The sequence below is a fragment of the Gopherus evgoodei genome, chromosome 9 (genome assembly GCF_007399415.2).
Source record: "Gopherus evgoodei ecotype Sinaloan lineage chromosome 9, rGopEvg1_v1.p, whole genome shotgun sequence".
NCBI classification, from domain to species: domain Eukaryota; kingdom Metazoa; phylum Chordata; order Testudines; family Testudinidae; genus Gopherus; species Gopherus evgoodei.
The window spans coordinates 28,802,748-28,817,826 of NC_044330.1; the positions used below are offsets into that span (position 1 = coordinate 28,802,748).

The 15,079-nt window shown below is 41.7% G+C and overlaps 1 protein-coding gene across 1 annotated transcript in view; it reads right to left on the reverse strand.

Annotated features, from left to right (window-relative positions):
• RNF13 (ring finger protein 13) overlaps nucleotides 1-15,079 on the reverse strand; it is a 98,512-nt gene that overhangs the window by 14,799 nt on the left and 68,634 nt on the right. The window contains 1 exon segment of the mRNA XM_030574203.1: nucleotides 8,510-8,603. Within this exon segment, the coding sequence (XP_030430063.1) occupies nucleotides 8,510-8,603 (94 nt within the window).

The window sequence follows — 15,079 nt, forward strand, 5'->3', positions numbered from 1 at the left end:
AACCACTGATCAGACTGCTAAAGATAGATCAGGGGTCTCAAACACGCGGCCCAGGAGGTTATTTTCTGCGGCCTGCAAGCTCCTCGCAGCCCCCCCGGTCTCCCCAAGCTTTTACCTAGAGTGGCTCCGGCCCAATGAGCACGGGGGCAGGGCAGGCCCTGGGTGGGAAGGGGTGGGAAGAGGCGGGACAAGGGCGGGGCATCATGGAGAGGATAGAGTGGGGGTGGGGCCGAGGGGGGCGGGGGGAAGGTGTCAGCCAATGTACTAGTCCTCATGTGGCCCTTGTGGTCATTTGAGTTTGAGACCCCTGGGATAGATGGTCCCATTCAGTTGTGTGCAGATTTAAGATGTTTTGGGGGGAGGAAAGGGTTTGAGAGTATAAAGAGTCTGAGGATAGGAGGACTACACCAGGGGTCCCCAACGTGGCGCCCGCAGGTGCCATGGCGTCTAAGTGTGCCTGTGTACCGGCCGCCGACAAACAGCATCATCCAGAGGCATCACCACTGAAATGCCGCCGAAATTCAGCAGCATTTCGGTAGTGACACCTCTGGATGACGCCGCTTGTCAACAGTATTTCAGCGGATGCTTGTCCACCGCCATGGGCCTTCATGGCTCATCGTCTGGCGCCCACCAGACGAAAAAGGTTGGGGACCACTGGACTAGACTATGGGTAGGGTTGTTTACGGGGGAGGTTGAGAGAGAGAAATCAGGACTAGAGATGACAAAGGGACACAATGGGGAGGGACAGAGAAGGGAGGAGATATTAGAAGATTGAGTTTTACAAATGCTCAATGCCAGGATTTAACTAGCTTTTAGTGTTCATTAAACACAATCCAATTTTGAGTATACAATGTCATCTCAGTGTAACAGAGCTCATCTAGCTATCAATCTGATCTTGAATTGCTGGTAATATTACCATATGTAATATCAGAATTAACAGTTCTGAGAACAAATTCCACTTTAATACATTATTGATGTGAACTGTCATGTACCCACTCTATCACTTCAACAAAGGCAACTTGATCAAATATTTATAACTTTTTCCAGCTGTTTGTATATTTAAGCAATAATTTCAGAGAGAGTGCTAAGTACAAATGGTTTAAAGTTCAAATACCCTAAAGCCCATTGCATTGTAACTAAACAACGAGATCTACAACAAACACAAAAACGAAGGCTGCTGTTCACAAGCCCCCAGGAATAGTAAACAACATGGAAAATCAGCTTTAAAACTTCTTTTCAATAGTCCAAGTATTGCCTCTTTGCTGAGAGTCAGTAGAAAAGAATTCAAAATATCTGCACTGCATAGTCAAGGCTAGATTGTGCCCTGGTCCTATGTGGCTGCATGGAGCCATAAGGAGAAGACTGACCTCAGCCCTCTGTGCAGCAGCCTAGGACCTTCCTGGATTGTGGCTCTGGGCACAGGAGGGAAAGTAGGGGCTGCATGCTCAATACCGCCCCCACAAGCAAATGGGGAGAGGCCAGACCCATGAGCCACATATCGGCCAGCAGGACAGGGAATATGTTATGCTCTCTGTTCCCTGGTGCAAGAAGGGAACCTGGAGAAGTATTGTACTTTTTCTGAGACACAATTTCTTCCTGGAATTCTTGGGTCAACACAGTTATGCACCACCTAATACTCAGGGCTGAGACTACAGCTTCCATCTATCCCTGAGCACACATCTCATTCATTGCTAAGTCAGTAGTTGGGAGAAGGAAGAAGAGGACTACAAGGTACACACAAATTAAGGAGCTATAAAACAATAATGCCACAGTGAAAATGTGATATTCATAAGAATTAAATGGTAGGGGTCAGATCTGTGTGCTAGTTCCACTGAAGAATAACATTCATGTAAAGCTGAACAACCCTATTGAGATCCATCTTTATATCCAAGTAACTGAAAAAAGAATTTGGATCAACAAAGACTGCATTGGTATGACAAAATTTTGCCCAACAAGACTGCACCAGTGTAATTGAGAAAAATATGGAGTATTAACTTCAGTCTCTATAGACCTAATTACTTGGGTCCAAATTACTTAATCTGAGGACAAAATGAGGACCTCTAACTTTGGTCAAGCAGGAACTCAAAAGGAAAGTGGGCCAGATTAATCCCTGATGTAACCCCACTGGTTTCTCTTGATGTATCTACATCAACAAGAATTGAATTTAGAAAGAAGGTACAGGGTTGGTGATGATGAATTTCAGCAATGTAAATAGGACCAATATTAGTGATATGGGAGGTCTCGGGAGGATTACTACTATAAAAAATATATAGCTGTGTTGGATTCTCTGGTGCTGCTGTTTGTGATCATTGCTATTACTGGTGAGTACTTAATTCACTAACTTCTGTTTGTTGGGGGATAGAGTAAAGGGTAATTGCTTTTAATTAACTCTGATGGGACTTTCAATATCAAGAACTGGTAGTTCTGAACATTTTGCTAATGAAGACTTGGCATGGGGTGCCCAGGACTATGCTGAGACCCACTTGCTTAGAAAATTCTCAGCCTAAGTCTGAATGGCTACAGAGGAAAAGGAGTATGGTGTGATGGGATTAAGTCATAAGTTAAATGCTGTCAAGTATCAGAGGGGTAGCTGTGTTACCTGCCTCTGGAAATTTCCACTACGTACATCTGACGAAGTGGGTATCCACCCACGAAAGCTTATGCTCCAATACGTGTGCTAGTCTATAAGGAGCCAAAGGACAAGTTAAATGCTGGTGAAGCTCCATTAGATCAATAATGTAGTTGCATCCAGGATGCATTTTCCCCTTCAAGTATAAAGGCTTCTGTTTCTCATGCAGGCAATGAAAGTTCTATCTACAAATAAGAACTAGCTCCACAAAATGAGAAACAGAGAGATGTGGATCTGTTTCACAGCTATTCTTACAAAGATTATGCTTTTTTAAAAAATAAATAAATAACCCACTTACAACAATGGATCAGTTTAAAGGGGAAAAACATCTAAAAATGTCCTGCATACTAAAATTAGCTCTGGATTTATGGGATAAGAGAAACCAGGTCCTTAATTAATCCATATCAGTCTAGGATTTTTAAAAAAAATATTTTATTCCAGATACATCTTTGGTATAGTGCTATCCAAAAAGTTTTACATTCAACTCTAGTATGAGCTGGTAAATTTTAAATAGGTGGGGGGAAAAATAAAAATAAACAGACTAAATTCTTCTTTGGTCTAACTCCACTGATTTCTATGGCATTACATGAGAGGGGAGAGGGCAGTGCCTGAGGCCTGAGCAGCAATGGAAGGCTACTGACCTAGCTGCAAAATGTTATCCGCTAACAGCAGAAGGCTGTGAAAGCTGACAGTACAGTCTATTCCTGTTACTAATTTTAATAAGATAGCTCAGTATGGCCCATTTCAGACTTACTGAATTCTAAATATTCAAACATACGTTTTGCATTCTACAATACTCTGATTAACACTGATAATTAGTCATTTTAAGTCACATGCAGGATGCGGAGAGTATCCTGGGTGGAGCACAGGATTGGTTTTAGTTGCTTCAGGTATTGCTACTCTCATTACTGAAATGATCCAATTTTCTATATACGATATCAGACCTAAAAAAACAGTTACAAATAAAGTTGCTCTGACAGCTCAGTTGCAGGCTTGATCTCCATTTTATCTAATAATGCTGATTGTATGGAAGGAAGGGAGCTAGATAAAGAGGTCCATAAGTTTGCCACAAGTGGCATTTTGCCACAGAAACATTTTAAATGATCCACTGTTGCTTGATTCAGAACAAAGAGTTTAGTCTTCTCACAGCTTGCTGTCTGAGTACATTTGCGGTAGATAGGATAAAAGCTAATCAGAGAATGTCAAGGTCCTCCACTTCCTTACCCTACTTAGAGGTCACTAACAATATCTCCTCCAAATACAAAAGTGAGCTAACTAGCCAGCCACAGCATGTTTTTCTGGCTGGGAATGACATAGTGTGTGCTGCAGACGCGTGCAATATTCACATACAGATACATGCACTGAAAGAAACACTTGGTTTTTACAAATGGTGTATTTTCAAAATATTATATAGTTTAAACTATGTATTGATTGTAAAAAAGTGTGCTGAATCTATATTAAACACAGAGGAAAGTTACTGTGGTTTTCTAAAAAAGTATTTTGCTTTTGCTTGTGTGTGTTTTACTCTTTCTATATTGCTCTGGAACCCCAGTTGTCTTGGATCTTGGGTATTTTTGTCCCTATTTCCCATATCTGCTCCCCCTAAACAATTAAGGTTTCCTACTATATTTTGACTTTTCCCTTTCTCCCCATAAAAGTCTTCAGTCAGAAAGGCTTCAAAGCAGCATAATTCAACCTCCAAATTGGAACACTTCAAATCTGTACGTTTTACAAACGTCAAATATGCACAGAAAAACTGCATTTATGCATGTAAGACAGATGGTTGCCATTTGTAAGTGCAAAGAAAAGGTGACCACTTTTTTTTTTTTTTAGAGACAAGTGGAATGTCTCATCCTGATGTCACCTGAAGCAGTCACCATCCAGCTGAACAAGTAAAATCAATGAGTTTGTGTATAGATCATCTTCAGACCTCCCCCAATTAGACTTGTCATGATGCTACCAAGAGAGCTTTTTAGGAAGACAGTCCCTTTCTTAAAAAGCTTACAGTCGAAATGGAAACAATTAAACAAGAGGAAAGGGGAGGGAGAACAAGCCAAACCATGAAAAGAGTGAGTAGGTTGTTACAAATAGATACTCTGGCTACAGGAGCTATGTGTACAATTAGGATGGTACTGAGACATTACTCTTTCTCTCTCACTAAACACATACAATAAATAATTAACAGTAAACCCCATGAACTGACTTGCTTGAAGGAACGCTAAATTGTGTTTTCAATGGAAAATGCAAAAAAACCCGCAACCCCAACATGCTTAATATTTCTGGTTCTAATTAGGAATCCTTAACAGGGAGCAAAATTAACATTAGCCTTTTGGCTCGAGTTCACTCCTTTATAGCCAATTCTATCCCCAGAGAGATAGATTATTATAGCAAGGTTCAGTCAACCCTGTAAAGTGAAAAGCTTATTCATTTTTTATGAGACCAACTTCACATATGACACTGTACAAACTCTTAAACTGAACAGTTGCTCTGCAGGTAGTACCCACAATGTCATTAATAATGCAGGAACGTTAGCAGAGGCAGTGGACAACTGCATATGGCTCTGTCCTTGAATCTAAACCAATCCCTAAAGTGATACTTTTGCACACCCAAATACATTGCACATTAACATGAGCTTTGCAGTAGTCATTTATTTTTATGAAATTCTCTGCAATTATTACTTTGTACCTACTACTAGCTTGTCCAAATAAACTATTACATGGCAAAATTATAGCGTGTGTAAAAGACCAAAAATGAAGTGTGCAGTAGATACTCCTTTTCTTTGGAAGCAGACCAAAACATGCAGGACTTTTTTAGACAGCTGTTAAGAAATAAGAACAGTCATACTGCATCAGACCAATGGTCCATCTAGCCCAGTATTCTGTTTTCTGACAGAGGCTGGTGCCAGATGCTTCAGAAGGAGTGAACAAGGCAATTTATCAAATGATCCATCCCATCATCCAATCCCAGCTTCTGAGAGTCAAAGGTTTAGGGACACCCAGAGCACAGGGTTGCATCCCTGACCATCTTGGCTAATAGCCATTGCTGGATCTCTCCTCCATGAACTTATCTAATTCTTTTTTTAACCTAGTTATAATTTTGGCCCTCACAACATCCATTGGGAACAAATTCCACAGATTGACTATGCACAGTGAAGGACTTCCTTATGTTTGTTTTTAAATTGGCAGCCTATTAATTTCATTGGTAACCCTTGTTTGTGTGTTATATAGAGGGGTAAATTTAACACTTCCTTTTTCACTTTCACCACTATTCATGATTTTATCTCCCCTTAGTCTCTTATGCAATCTGAACAGTCCCAGTATTTTTAATCTCTCCTCATATGGAAGCTGTTCCATACCCCAATCATTTTAGAAGCACATTTGTCATATTTTTCCAATTCTAATACATCTTTTCTGAGATGGGGCTACCCGAACTGTACACAGTATTCAAGGAATGGATGTACTATGGGTTTATATAGTGGTATTATATTATCTATCCCTCTCCTACTGGTTCCTAACATTATTTGCCTTTTCGAATGCTCCACACATCGAGCAGATGTTTTCAAAGAGCTATCCATAAAGACTCCACAATCTCTTTCTTAAGTAGTAATAGCTAATTAAGACCCCATAATTTTGTATGTATAGTTGGGATTATGTTTTCCCAGTGTGCATTACTTCACATTTATAAAGGTTGAATTTCATCTGCCATTTTGTCACCCAGTTTCCCAGTTTTGTGAGGTCCCTCTGTAACTCTTTGTAGTCAGCTTTGGTCTTAACTATTATGAGTACATTTGTATTGCTGGCACCTCACTGTTCATCCTCCCTTTCCAGATCACTCCTGAATACTTTGAACAGCACAGATCCCAGTACAGATCTGTGAGGGACCCAGCTATTCACCTCTCCCCATTGTGAAAACTGGCCCTATATTCCTACCCTTTGCTTCCTATCTTTTAACCAGTTACTGATCCATGAGAGGACCTTCCTCTTATCCCTGGCTGCCTACTTTGCTTAAGAGCCTTTGGTGAGGAACCTTGTCAAAGGCTTGTTTTCCTGCACTGAATACAATAAATTATTGCCCTTTTAATTTCTCAGTGTGCATTTAATCATTTTGATTAACTTTTAGTGATTAACTCTATACAAAGTAAATATTTTGGAATTAAATTTTTAACTGATCACATCCCCTGGTTTCCTAGGAGCATTGGAGGGAAGGCAGCACACACTGCAGAAAAGTGTGCAATTATACCCACAACACAGTTCAGCTTATCCCGAGTCTATGAGGGGGTCTAAAACAGTGGGCAACTTACATACCCCAAATACTTCTGTTTCCAGACACATGACTAAATAAAACATCACACTGTCTTGTAATGCAGTGAGAGAAAACAGGACGGGAGCCATTTGGGTGTGAAGGAGCTGACAGTTAAAATTTAGGACATAAGAAATAACCCTACAGTTAGCACTGGCTTTAAAGTTACTCCTGAGGGAATTCTGTGCCAAAAAAATAAAAATTCTATGCATGTTTTAAAATTCTGAAAAAATCTGCATATTTTTATCTGTCAATAAATGAATGTGGAGCCTCCAGCATGGCAGTAGGGAGCACAGGCCACAGGCTGCAAGGAGATGGGAGATCACCCTGAAGCCCTGCCCCCGGAACACAGACTGACACAGTGCAAGAGCCGGCCCTGCCCCAGAAACCCCCCAGGGCCCTGCCTCTCCCCTCCATGAGCACCAAGATAGTGAACAAGGGGGACAAAGTCTCGCAAGCACACCCAGCCCTGGCCCCAATCCAGGTGTGGGGCAAGCAGGCTCAGCTGGCAAGATCCAAGTGTGGAGGGGATTAGTGTGCGGGAGATCCAGGTGTGGGGTGGTTTCTGGGTGTGAGGGACTCAATGGGGGAGGTCAGGGTGCTGAGGGAGTGGGGGTTGGTGGGGTGCTGAGGGACTGGGGGTTGGTGGAGTGAAGGTCTGGGTGTAGCTGGTTGGGGCTCAGTGGGGTGGGGATCTGGGTGCAGGGGGACTCATCGGGGTGGTGTAGGAGGGTGGGGGTTCAAGTGTGGGGCATAGCAGGAGATGGTCTGGATGCAGGGGGATGGGCTTGGTAGGGGGGTCTGGATGCAAAGGTGAGGCTCAGCAGGGGATTCTGGTGCAAGGGTGAGGCTTGGTGGAAGGGTCTAAGTATGAGGGGCTCTGGATGTACAGGGGTTGGGCAGATAGGAGGAGCAGCTCCCAGTACAGTGATCCCTCCCACTGTGGCTGAGACGTGATGGGGCAGGAAGCGGAGGAGGGGTGTTGGAGCTTCCTGCATCTGGGGGTGGATCTGACCCTACTTCATCCATTCCTTGCAGAGGAAGAGGAAGTTCTGTCTTCCCAAACCTAGTCTGGTACTAGCAGCTGAGCTTGACGCAGGGTAGGAGCCACAGGCCAAGCAGAGATTTACCTCTCTGGCAGCTGCTTCAGGCACCCAAAGCGATGCGCCCGTGCTGCTGGGGCGAGGCATGTGACCACTCTTGTGGCTTTCCATTGCTTCCCTGTCATTTTCTGCAGGGAAGCAAAGAAATCTGCGAAGGACATGAATTCTATATGTGTGCAGTGGTGCATAATTGCCCCAGGAGTATCAGGTGTATAAAATACCATAATAAACTCCTGAAGCACAACAGTACATGTAGGGTCTGCTCCAGCTCCCATGGAAGCAAATATCAAAACTCCCTCTAATTCAGTGGGAGCCCAAGATGTCTATTTTGTTAGAACATGCTTTCATTTCAAATGGCACTGTCCAGTTTAAGTAGTCTCAGAACTGGTTTTCAAAGCTATAAAAAAAATCCATTTGGTATTAGTATTTATTTAAGATCAAAGGAGTTGGATTATTTAGACAATCAAGATCCACTTGCCTTTCTTAAATTTATGTACAGGAAGCTTCTTAAGCTGATCTTTTCGAAGCCGATTCCTTCTTGCTCTATGTCTATCTTGCACAAATTTTGTGATCTGGAAAGAAGCAGACATAAATAAGATGATGGAAACACAAAAGACAGCAATAGAACAATGAAATAGCCAGTTTTGTTTTGTGAGCAACCATTCCAAGTGAGCCAAAGATGAACTGTCCCCAGGGTTGGGATAACATACAGCCATCTTTGTCCCAGCTGGACTCAAGGGCAAAGGGGAATACATACAATCAGCAGTGAAGCAGGATAATTTTACACCAGTAAGATCTCTAGATGACCATGATACTAAAAAGCTGAATGTATATAACATTTATACAGAAAATAATTTAATAGGAAATAATGGCAAACTCCTTGCTGCATCCTGTACAACCCCACTGAAGCAGCACCCTGGCTCAAATCAGTGGGGTTGAAGGTGGTGTAGTCACAGAAGTATATGGCTCATTTGGCTTGACTTTGTTTTCATTTACAGTGGTTCTACACCAGTGTAACTCTGCAGGCAGATTATTCCCTGCTTAGCAGGAATTTATTCATAGCACCTATCTTCAGTTTCCCTTTTTCTAACTTCAGGCTGTCTCCTATCTTGCTCCCTTTGATCACACAGAATAAATCCTCCTTATTTTTCTTACAGTCCCACAGATATTTTTAGTCTCTTACTATGTCCTGACTTTGTATGATGAGATTATTTTCATGGCCAATTTGAGAAAGGAAATGATGAGACAGCCTTAATTACAATGGTGCTAAAAGACAAAATGAACAATCCAACTTGGAAAATGGCAGAGTATAACAGTTATACAGGCACAGCAGAAGAGACTGTGCAGCTTATGGTACAATAAACACTGTTGAATATTAGTGTTATAAACAATGTTAATTTTCCTTGCCATCTCATAATCAGTTAAGGAGTTGTTTTCACTTTCTCACCACTGCTATTCTTATAACACTACCCCTTATCTCTTTTAATATAATGTAAGTATAAATGTAGGTATGAGGGATGTAGACAAAATACATGATGTGTGTTATAAACATGATATCTGATGACAGTTTAGCTGAAATGTTGATATCAGTGTAATTCTTCCCTCAGGAAAACAAACTTGCCATTTTTTGCTTTGCATTTATAGCATACTTAGATATTCCTGTTGTTTGGAACTGAACTTCCAGTCATTTTTTTTCCAGGTGTGAACTGCGTAGTAGTACAATTTTGTGTTTGTATTTTATATAATTTAAAATAAAAAATAAAGAATAATAATGTAGCATGTATTAAATGTATAGGTGTATGATTTGATTATATTTTGCTTGCCATTTTTTTTTTTAATAGCAGAAAGGAATGGCCTAATGGGCCATTGGTAAAGATGCATTATCCAGAATTTGTGTCGGAAGCTGATTTTAAGGCAGTGACAGACCTTTAGGGTTACCATTTTGTTCTAGGTATAGCATTTTAAAATAAGCAAAAAAATGCAATGATTTTTTTTTTGCATTTCAATTTGATGTTTTTGTTTAAATGTTTTGTGTAAATGAATTTTGTTTTGTGTGTGAATGAGGAATGTGCGTGTTAAAAAATAAATGTGAAGGCCATTACCAGACCAGATATTTTAGGAAGGAATCAAGGACAAACACAAAGGAGCCAGGAGATTACAACATGCTCCTATTGAAATGTTAATTTTAACAACTTTAAAAATAAAACAGGCACCTATCAATGGGAACAAAACAGCTGTAATTAAAACCAGCCTGGGGTAACTCCCTAAAAATGAATAAAAAAACAAAATAAAAAATAAAAAAATAATTCAAAAAACAAGCAGTCATTAAACAACAGCATGATGGTGCAAAACTCATTGGTCCCAATGAAGGAAAATCACTATACAAACAGGGTGCCTTGCCATGAAACTTTGTGTTCATCCTGCCAAGATTTCCCCGGAGCATTGTTATCACAATTGACAGAGTCTGACTCCTCCCTACCCATGATCAACCTAGCTGGCCACTAGAATGATCTGGACTATGCATTGGTAACTGTAACATTGACTGGCAGGACTGTGTGTGTGTGTGTGACTGAATACTAATTGTTGTTAATATGCTAATTTTTGTTCTTCCAATAAATGAGACTTATTACCTTTTCCCCTGAAAAAGATCCCATGTGCTTCTTATAAGTATAACAACTGCAGTTAATCATCTGGGATTTAGATGCTAGACAGCTTCTTATTTATTTCCTATTTAAAACCTGAGCTTCACGGGAGGAAGTGTTGAAGGACCAATTCCAACAAATCTTTTGGGAGAGCATGTCTGGATTCTGTTTAGGGTTCAGTCCAGTGGCTGAAGCGAAGGTCTGATTGGATATCTGTGTAACCCCTCATTCATGACTACAGAGAAAAAGGAACAGGACACAGGTCAGATGTATTTCTGCCCTCAGCTTGTTAGCAGTGTAGCACAAGTTTATAGCCACCGCACTACACTGAGGTGTAAAAATCTAAAGTGGTATTTTACTTGCAATTCAGAGAGGAGGAGGTGCCCTGGAGATGAATGTATTTAAATAATCTGTGATGGCTTTATCATTGTAATATCTATCCTGGTATCTTTAGATTATGTTGGTTTAGACAACTGGTCCCCTGGGAACAATGTACTGTGGCAGTGACCTTTTGGGTCAGTTCAGCTGCTGTTGGTTTTTTGTTTTCCCTTGCCCTAGGAAGATACAATTGAGGGAAATGACAGAAGTGCAATTCTAAGGAGAAACGTCCTCATCAATTCAATTGTGGATGGCCTGAACTGATGTAATAAATCTATATCATGAAAGAATTACCTTTCACCTTAGGGCCTGTCTACACTGGTAATTTACAGCGCTGCAACTTTCTCACTCAGGGGCATGAAAAAACATCCCCCTGAGTGCAGCAAGTTTCAGCGCTGTAAAGCGGCACTGTAAACAGTGCACCAGCGCTGGGAGCCACGTCCCTTGTGGAGGTGGGCTCTGCCACGACCACACAAGCCACGTTAAAGCGCTGCCAGTGTAGCTAGCCCTCAGAAACAGCTTTTTGTTTTTGTTTTGTTTTCTTTTATAAGTGGAATAAAGCTGAAGTACTGGTAACTGTTACATTTTTACCATTCACAGTCAATCTAAAAGACTTTTAGCAAAATGAATTGGTGTAAACACAAAATTAACCATTTTACATTTTAAAATTATGCTTGTAAACATTTACCCAACAGGCTGCAGTTGTATGTTACACTGTTGATTTATGAGGCTCAGAATGGTTCTGATATTCCTGCCCTTCATTCAAAATGTTATACAGAAAAATCTGTCTTAAGAAGCCATACAATGGATAAAAAATAGTTGCCTAGTGGAAGTGTGCTTTAACTAAATTTAAAGTCGAACAAAATTGTACTAAATTCCCCTTGTATGGCTGTATGTTCAGTGTATATATGGTGAATCTTGCCCTTTGCACTGTCTGTAATAGGTACCTTCTTGTCTTAAATGTCCTTTTTGTAAAGAATCTCAAAAAAATTTACAATTTAAGTACAACTAAACAAAATGAGGGCTTGCAATTCTTCAGCACACAATCTGACCCAGTATTCATGTGTCAGCATCCCACAGTTCACCTGGAAATATTTATATCCCTCTCTTTATATTTATAGTTCCGTATGAAAAATTAAAGTTAACATCATAAGAGATTAATGGAAGCAGAGGAGTCCAGACCTCTCAGAGCCATTGTTTCAGGCTATCTGCAGAGAAGGAAAGTAGCTTATACTTGGTTCGCATTTGGAAGGTTAAATTTACATGACTTTTAACTCCAAGGAAGAGTTTACAGACCTACCCTTCTCCTCTGCTTTTTCCCAATATATGAGCAAAGGACTCAGAGGATATAGTCACAATGCCTCAGCTGTGCCTCACCAAGTGGGTGGCTTGCTCCCCAAATTAATCCTGCCCAGCCCTTCAGGCTTACACAGACAGTTGTTTGGTCCCAAAATCGGGGCTTTCATTTCAGCAAGTGTCAGTTAGGCACCACCACAGTGCTGCTATCTCATTCAATTGTTACAAAACTGCTAATTCAGAGCATTGGCCTTTTCTACATTGACATCTATCGGTCCTACACTTAAAAGGCATACGTAAAAAAGACAAATTGTTCAACTTGTATGGGTGGCCTTTGCATGGATATTCTACTGCTATCCCAACAAAATTCCACATATATTTCCTGTAACACGGTTAATGTTATTTGTAAAGCAGAAACCTGTCTTTTCTATTGTCAGGGTAATAGCTGCAATTCCAAGGAGATGTGGCCTTTTGATGAGTTCAGTCTAGTTTCTGTTATATCAGTCTTGTCCCTTGCTGATCTACATATATCAGTCTAAGTTAATTTCTTGCCCTGAAGAAGACTCCTCTGAAGTTCACAAGGAAGCTTTAGAGCTATTCTAACACCAAGATGGAGTATGAGAAGCTGATCTGGTGGCAAAAGTCTACAATAAGGCATGAAGAAGCACCTTTAAAGAAGGAATCTCTACTGATGAGGCATCCATGATGGAAATCTGGGATGAAATTCTCATTCTACTGAAATCAAGCTCATAATCTCTCTTCTAGAGATCATTCATTATTTTATATATTTTTCTCATAACCACTTATTCATCTCCTTTGAAAAGATTAGCATTAGTTACCTTACAATCTTTCTTCATATGAGGGTTTTTCCATGCCCTTTAATCTGTCTTTTCTGAGATGGGGTGACCAGTGTTGCACACAGTATTCTAGATGAAATGTAAATCTAGTGATTTACATAATAGTATTACAATAGTTTTTGTATTGTTCTTCATCTCATTCCTTATGCACCCTAACATCTTGGTTGCTTTTTTGAACTTCAGCTTCACACTGAGCAGATGAACAGAGGTGCTGGAGTTGGAACTGGAGCACTGAGAATTTAAGAGAAAAGGCTATTTGTGGAGCATTCTCCACGAGGGCCATCATCCATGGAATTTATTAATCCATTGGCCTGAAGTGTCTGAATCTGCTGACCTTCAGGACACACTGCACTATCTATTTACCCATGCTATTGAGGGAAGAAGGACATAATGAGGGCTGGTGTTTGTGGTAAGGCAAGGTATTGTTTGGGTTTGGGGTAATCTCTGGTTGGTTATTTTTTTCTTCTCTGTGTTTAATCTTTTATGTCACTGACGTTTTAATGGTGCCAAAGGCACTTTTAAAATTATAATTTAATTTGAATGTATAATTCAAAATAACTAAAATAACCATCAATGTAACATGAGTCATCACTCCCACCTGCAGTGCAGACATACCCTTAGGTGCTCAGCCCCTTGTTAAAATTTTTCAGCTAAACTGACAGGAAGCTTGAGACAGTTTCCCTGCTTCTAATGGAGTTCACCCTCCATCTCTTTATACTACTAATTCATCCCTGCCACAGATGGCTTACCCCTGGGGCTCATGAATGTTCCTGAAGAGCAATTCTTTTGTTTTTGCAAAGTACCAGGTTGCACCAGATGTCAGGTATTTTCCAAAAGTATTCAAAGGGAAGGCTCCCCCCCCCCCACACCCCCCCTCCAGCTTTACCCCAAGCCCAAGGTTGAACAGTCTATTTATCAACTCAGGATATTTTTCAGGATCAAAATAAAATGTTCTGAGTATGAGGCACTTAGTATGCTTGGCAACTGGAGCTGTTTGTTACTGTTAGATACCACAATTGTAGGCACATCAGAGAGAGGGAGGAAAATATTTTATTTAAATGAATTGTCTCCCCAGTCCCTCTAGGGCAGGGACTGGCAACCTCTGGCACATGGACCGTCAGGAAAATCCGCTGGTGGGCTGGGATGGTTTGTTTACCTGCAGCGTCCGCAGGTTTGGCTGACTGCAGCTCCCACTGGCCGTGGTTCGCCATTCCAGGCCACTGGGGGCGCTGGCCTGGAATAGTGAACCGCGGCCAGTGGGAGCTGCAATCGGCCAAACCTGCGGATGCTGCAGGTAAACAAACCGTCCCAGCCCACCAGCGGATTTCCCTGATAGGCCATGTGCCAAAGGTTACCGATCCCTGCTCTAGGGTGACTAGATAGCAAGTGTGAGAAATCGGGATTATTTTTTTCGGGGCGGAGGATGTAGTAGCGCAGGCCTGCACAACTTGTAAAGCGGTGAGGGCCACATTACTCCAGAGAAAACAGCTGAGGGCCGAAACCCCCCAGCCCCGTGGAAACACCCCTACCCAGGACCTCCTGGCCCACGGAAACACTCCCCCCCGGACCACCCAGCCCTGCAGAAACAAACCCTCCTTCCCCAGCGCCGCCCCAAAACAGCTGTGGGCCAAAAAGGAAGGTTGGAGGTGGGGAGGCGATACTTGATTTTAAATCAATCAGGGGCTCCCAGCTGAAGAGGTGGCTGGGAGCGTCAGGGGCAAATTAAAGGACCTGGGGCTCCGGCGGCTGGGGGAAACTGGAGCTTTGCAGGGCTGGGGCAGGGATTTAAAGGGCCCAAAACTCCTACTGCTGAGAAGAGCCCGAGCCCTTTAAATCCCAGCCCCAGTCCATCCGCTGGAGCTGCGGCCGGGATTC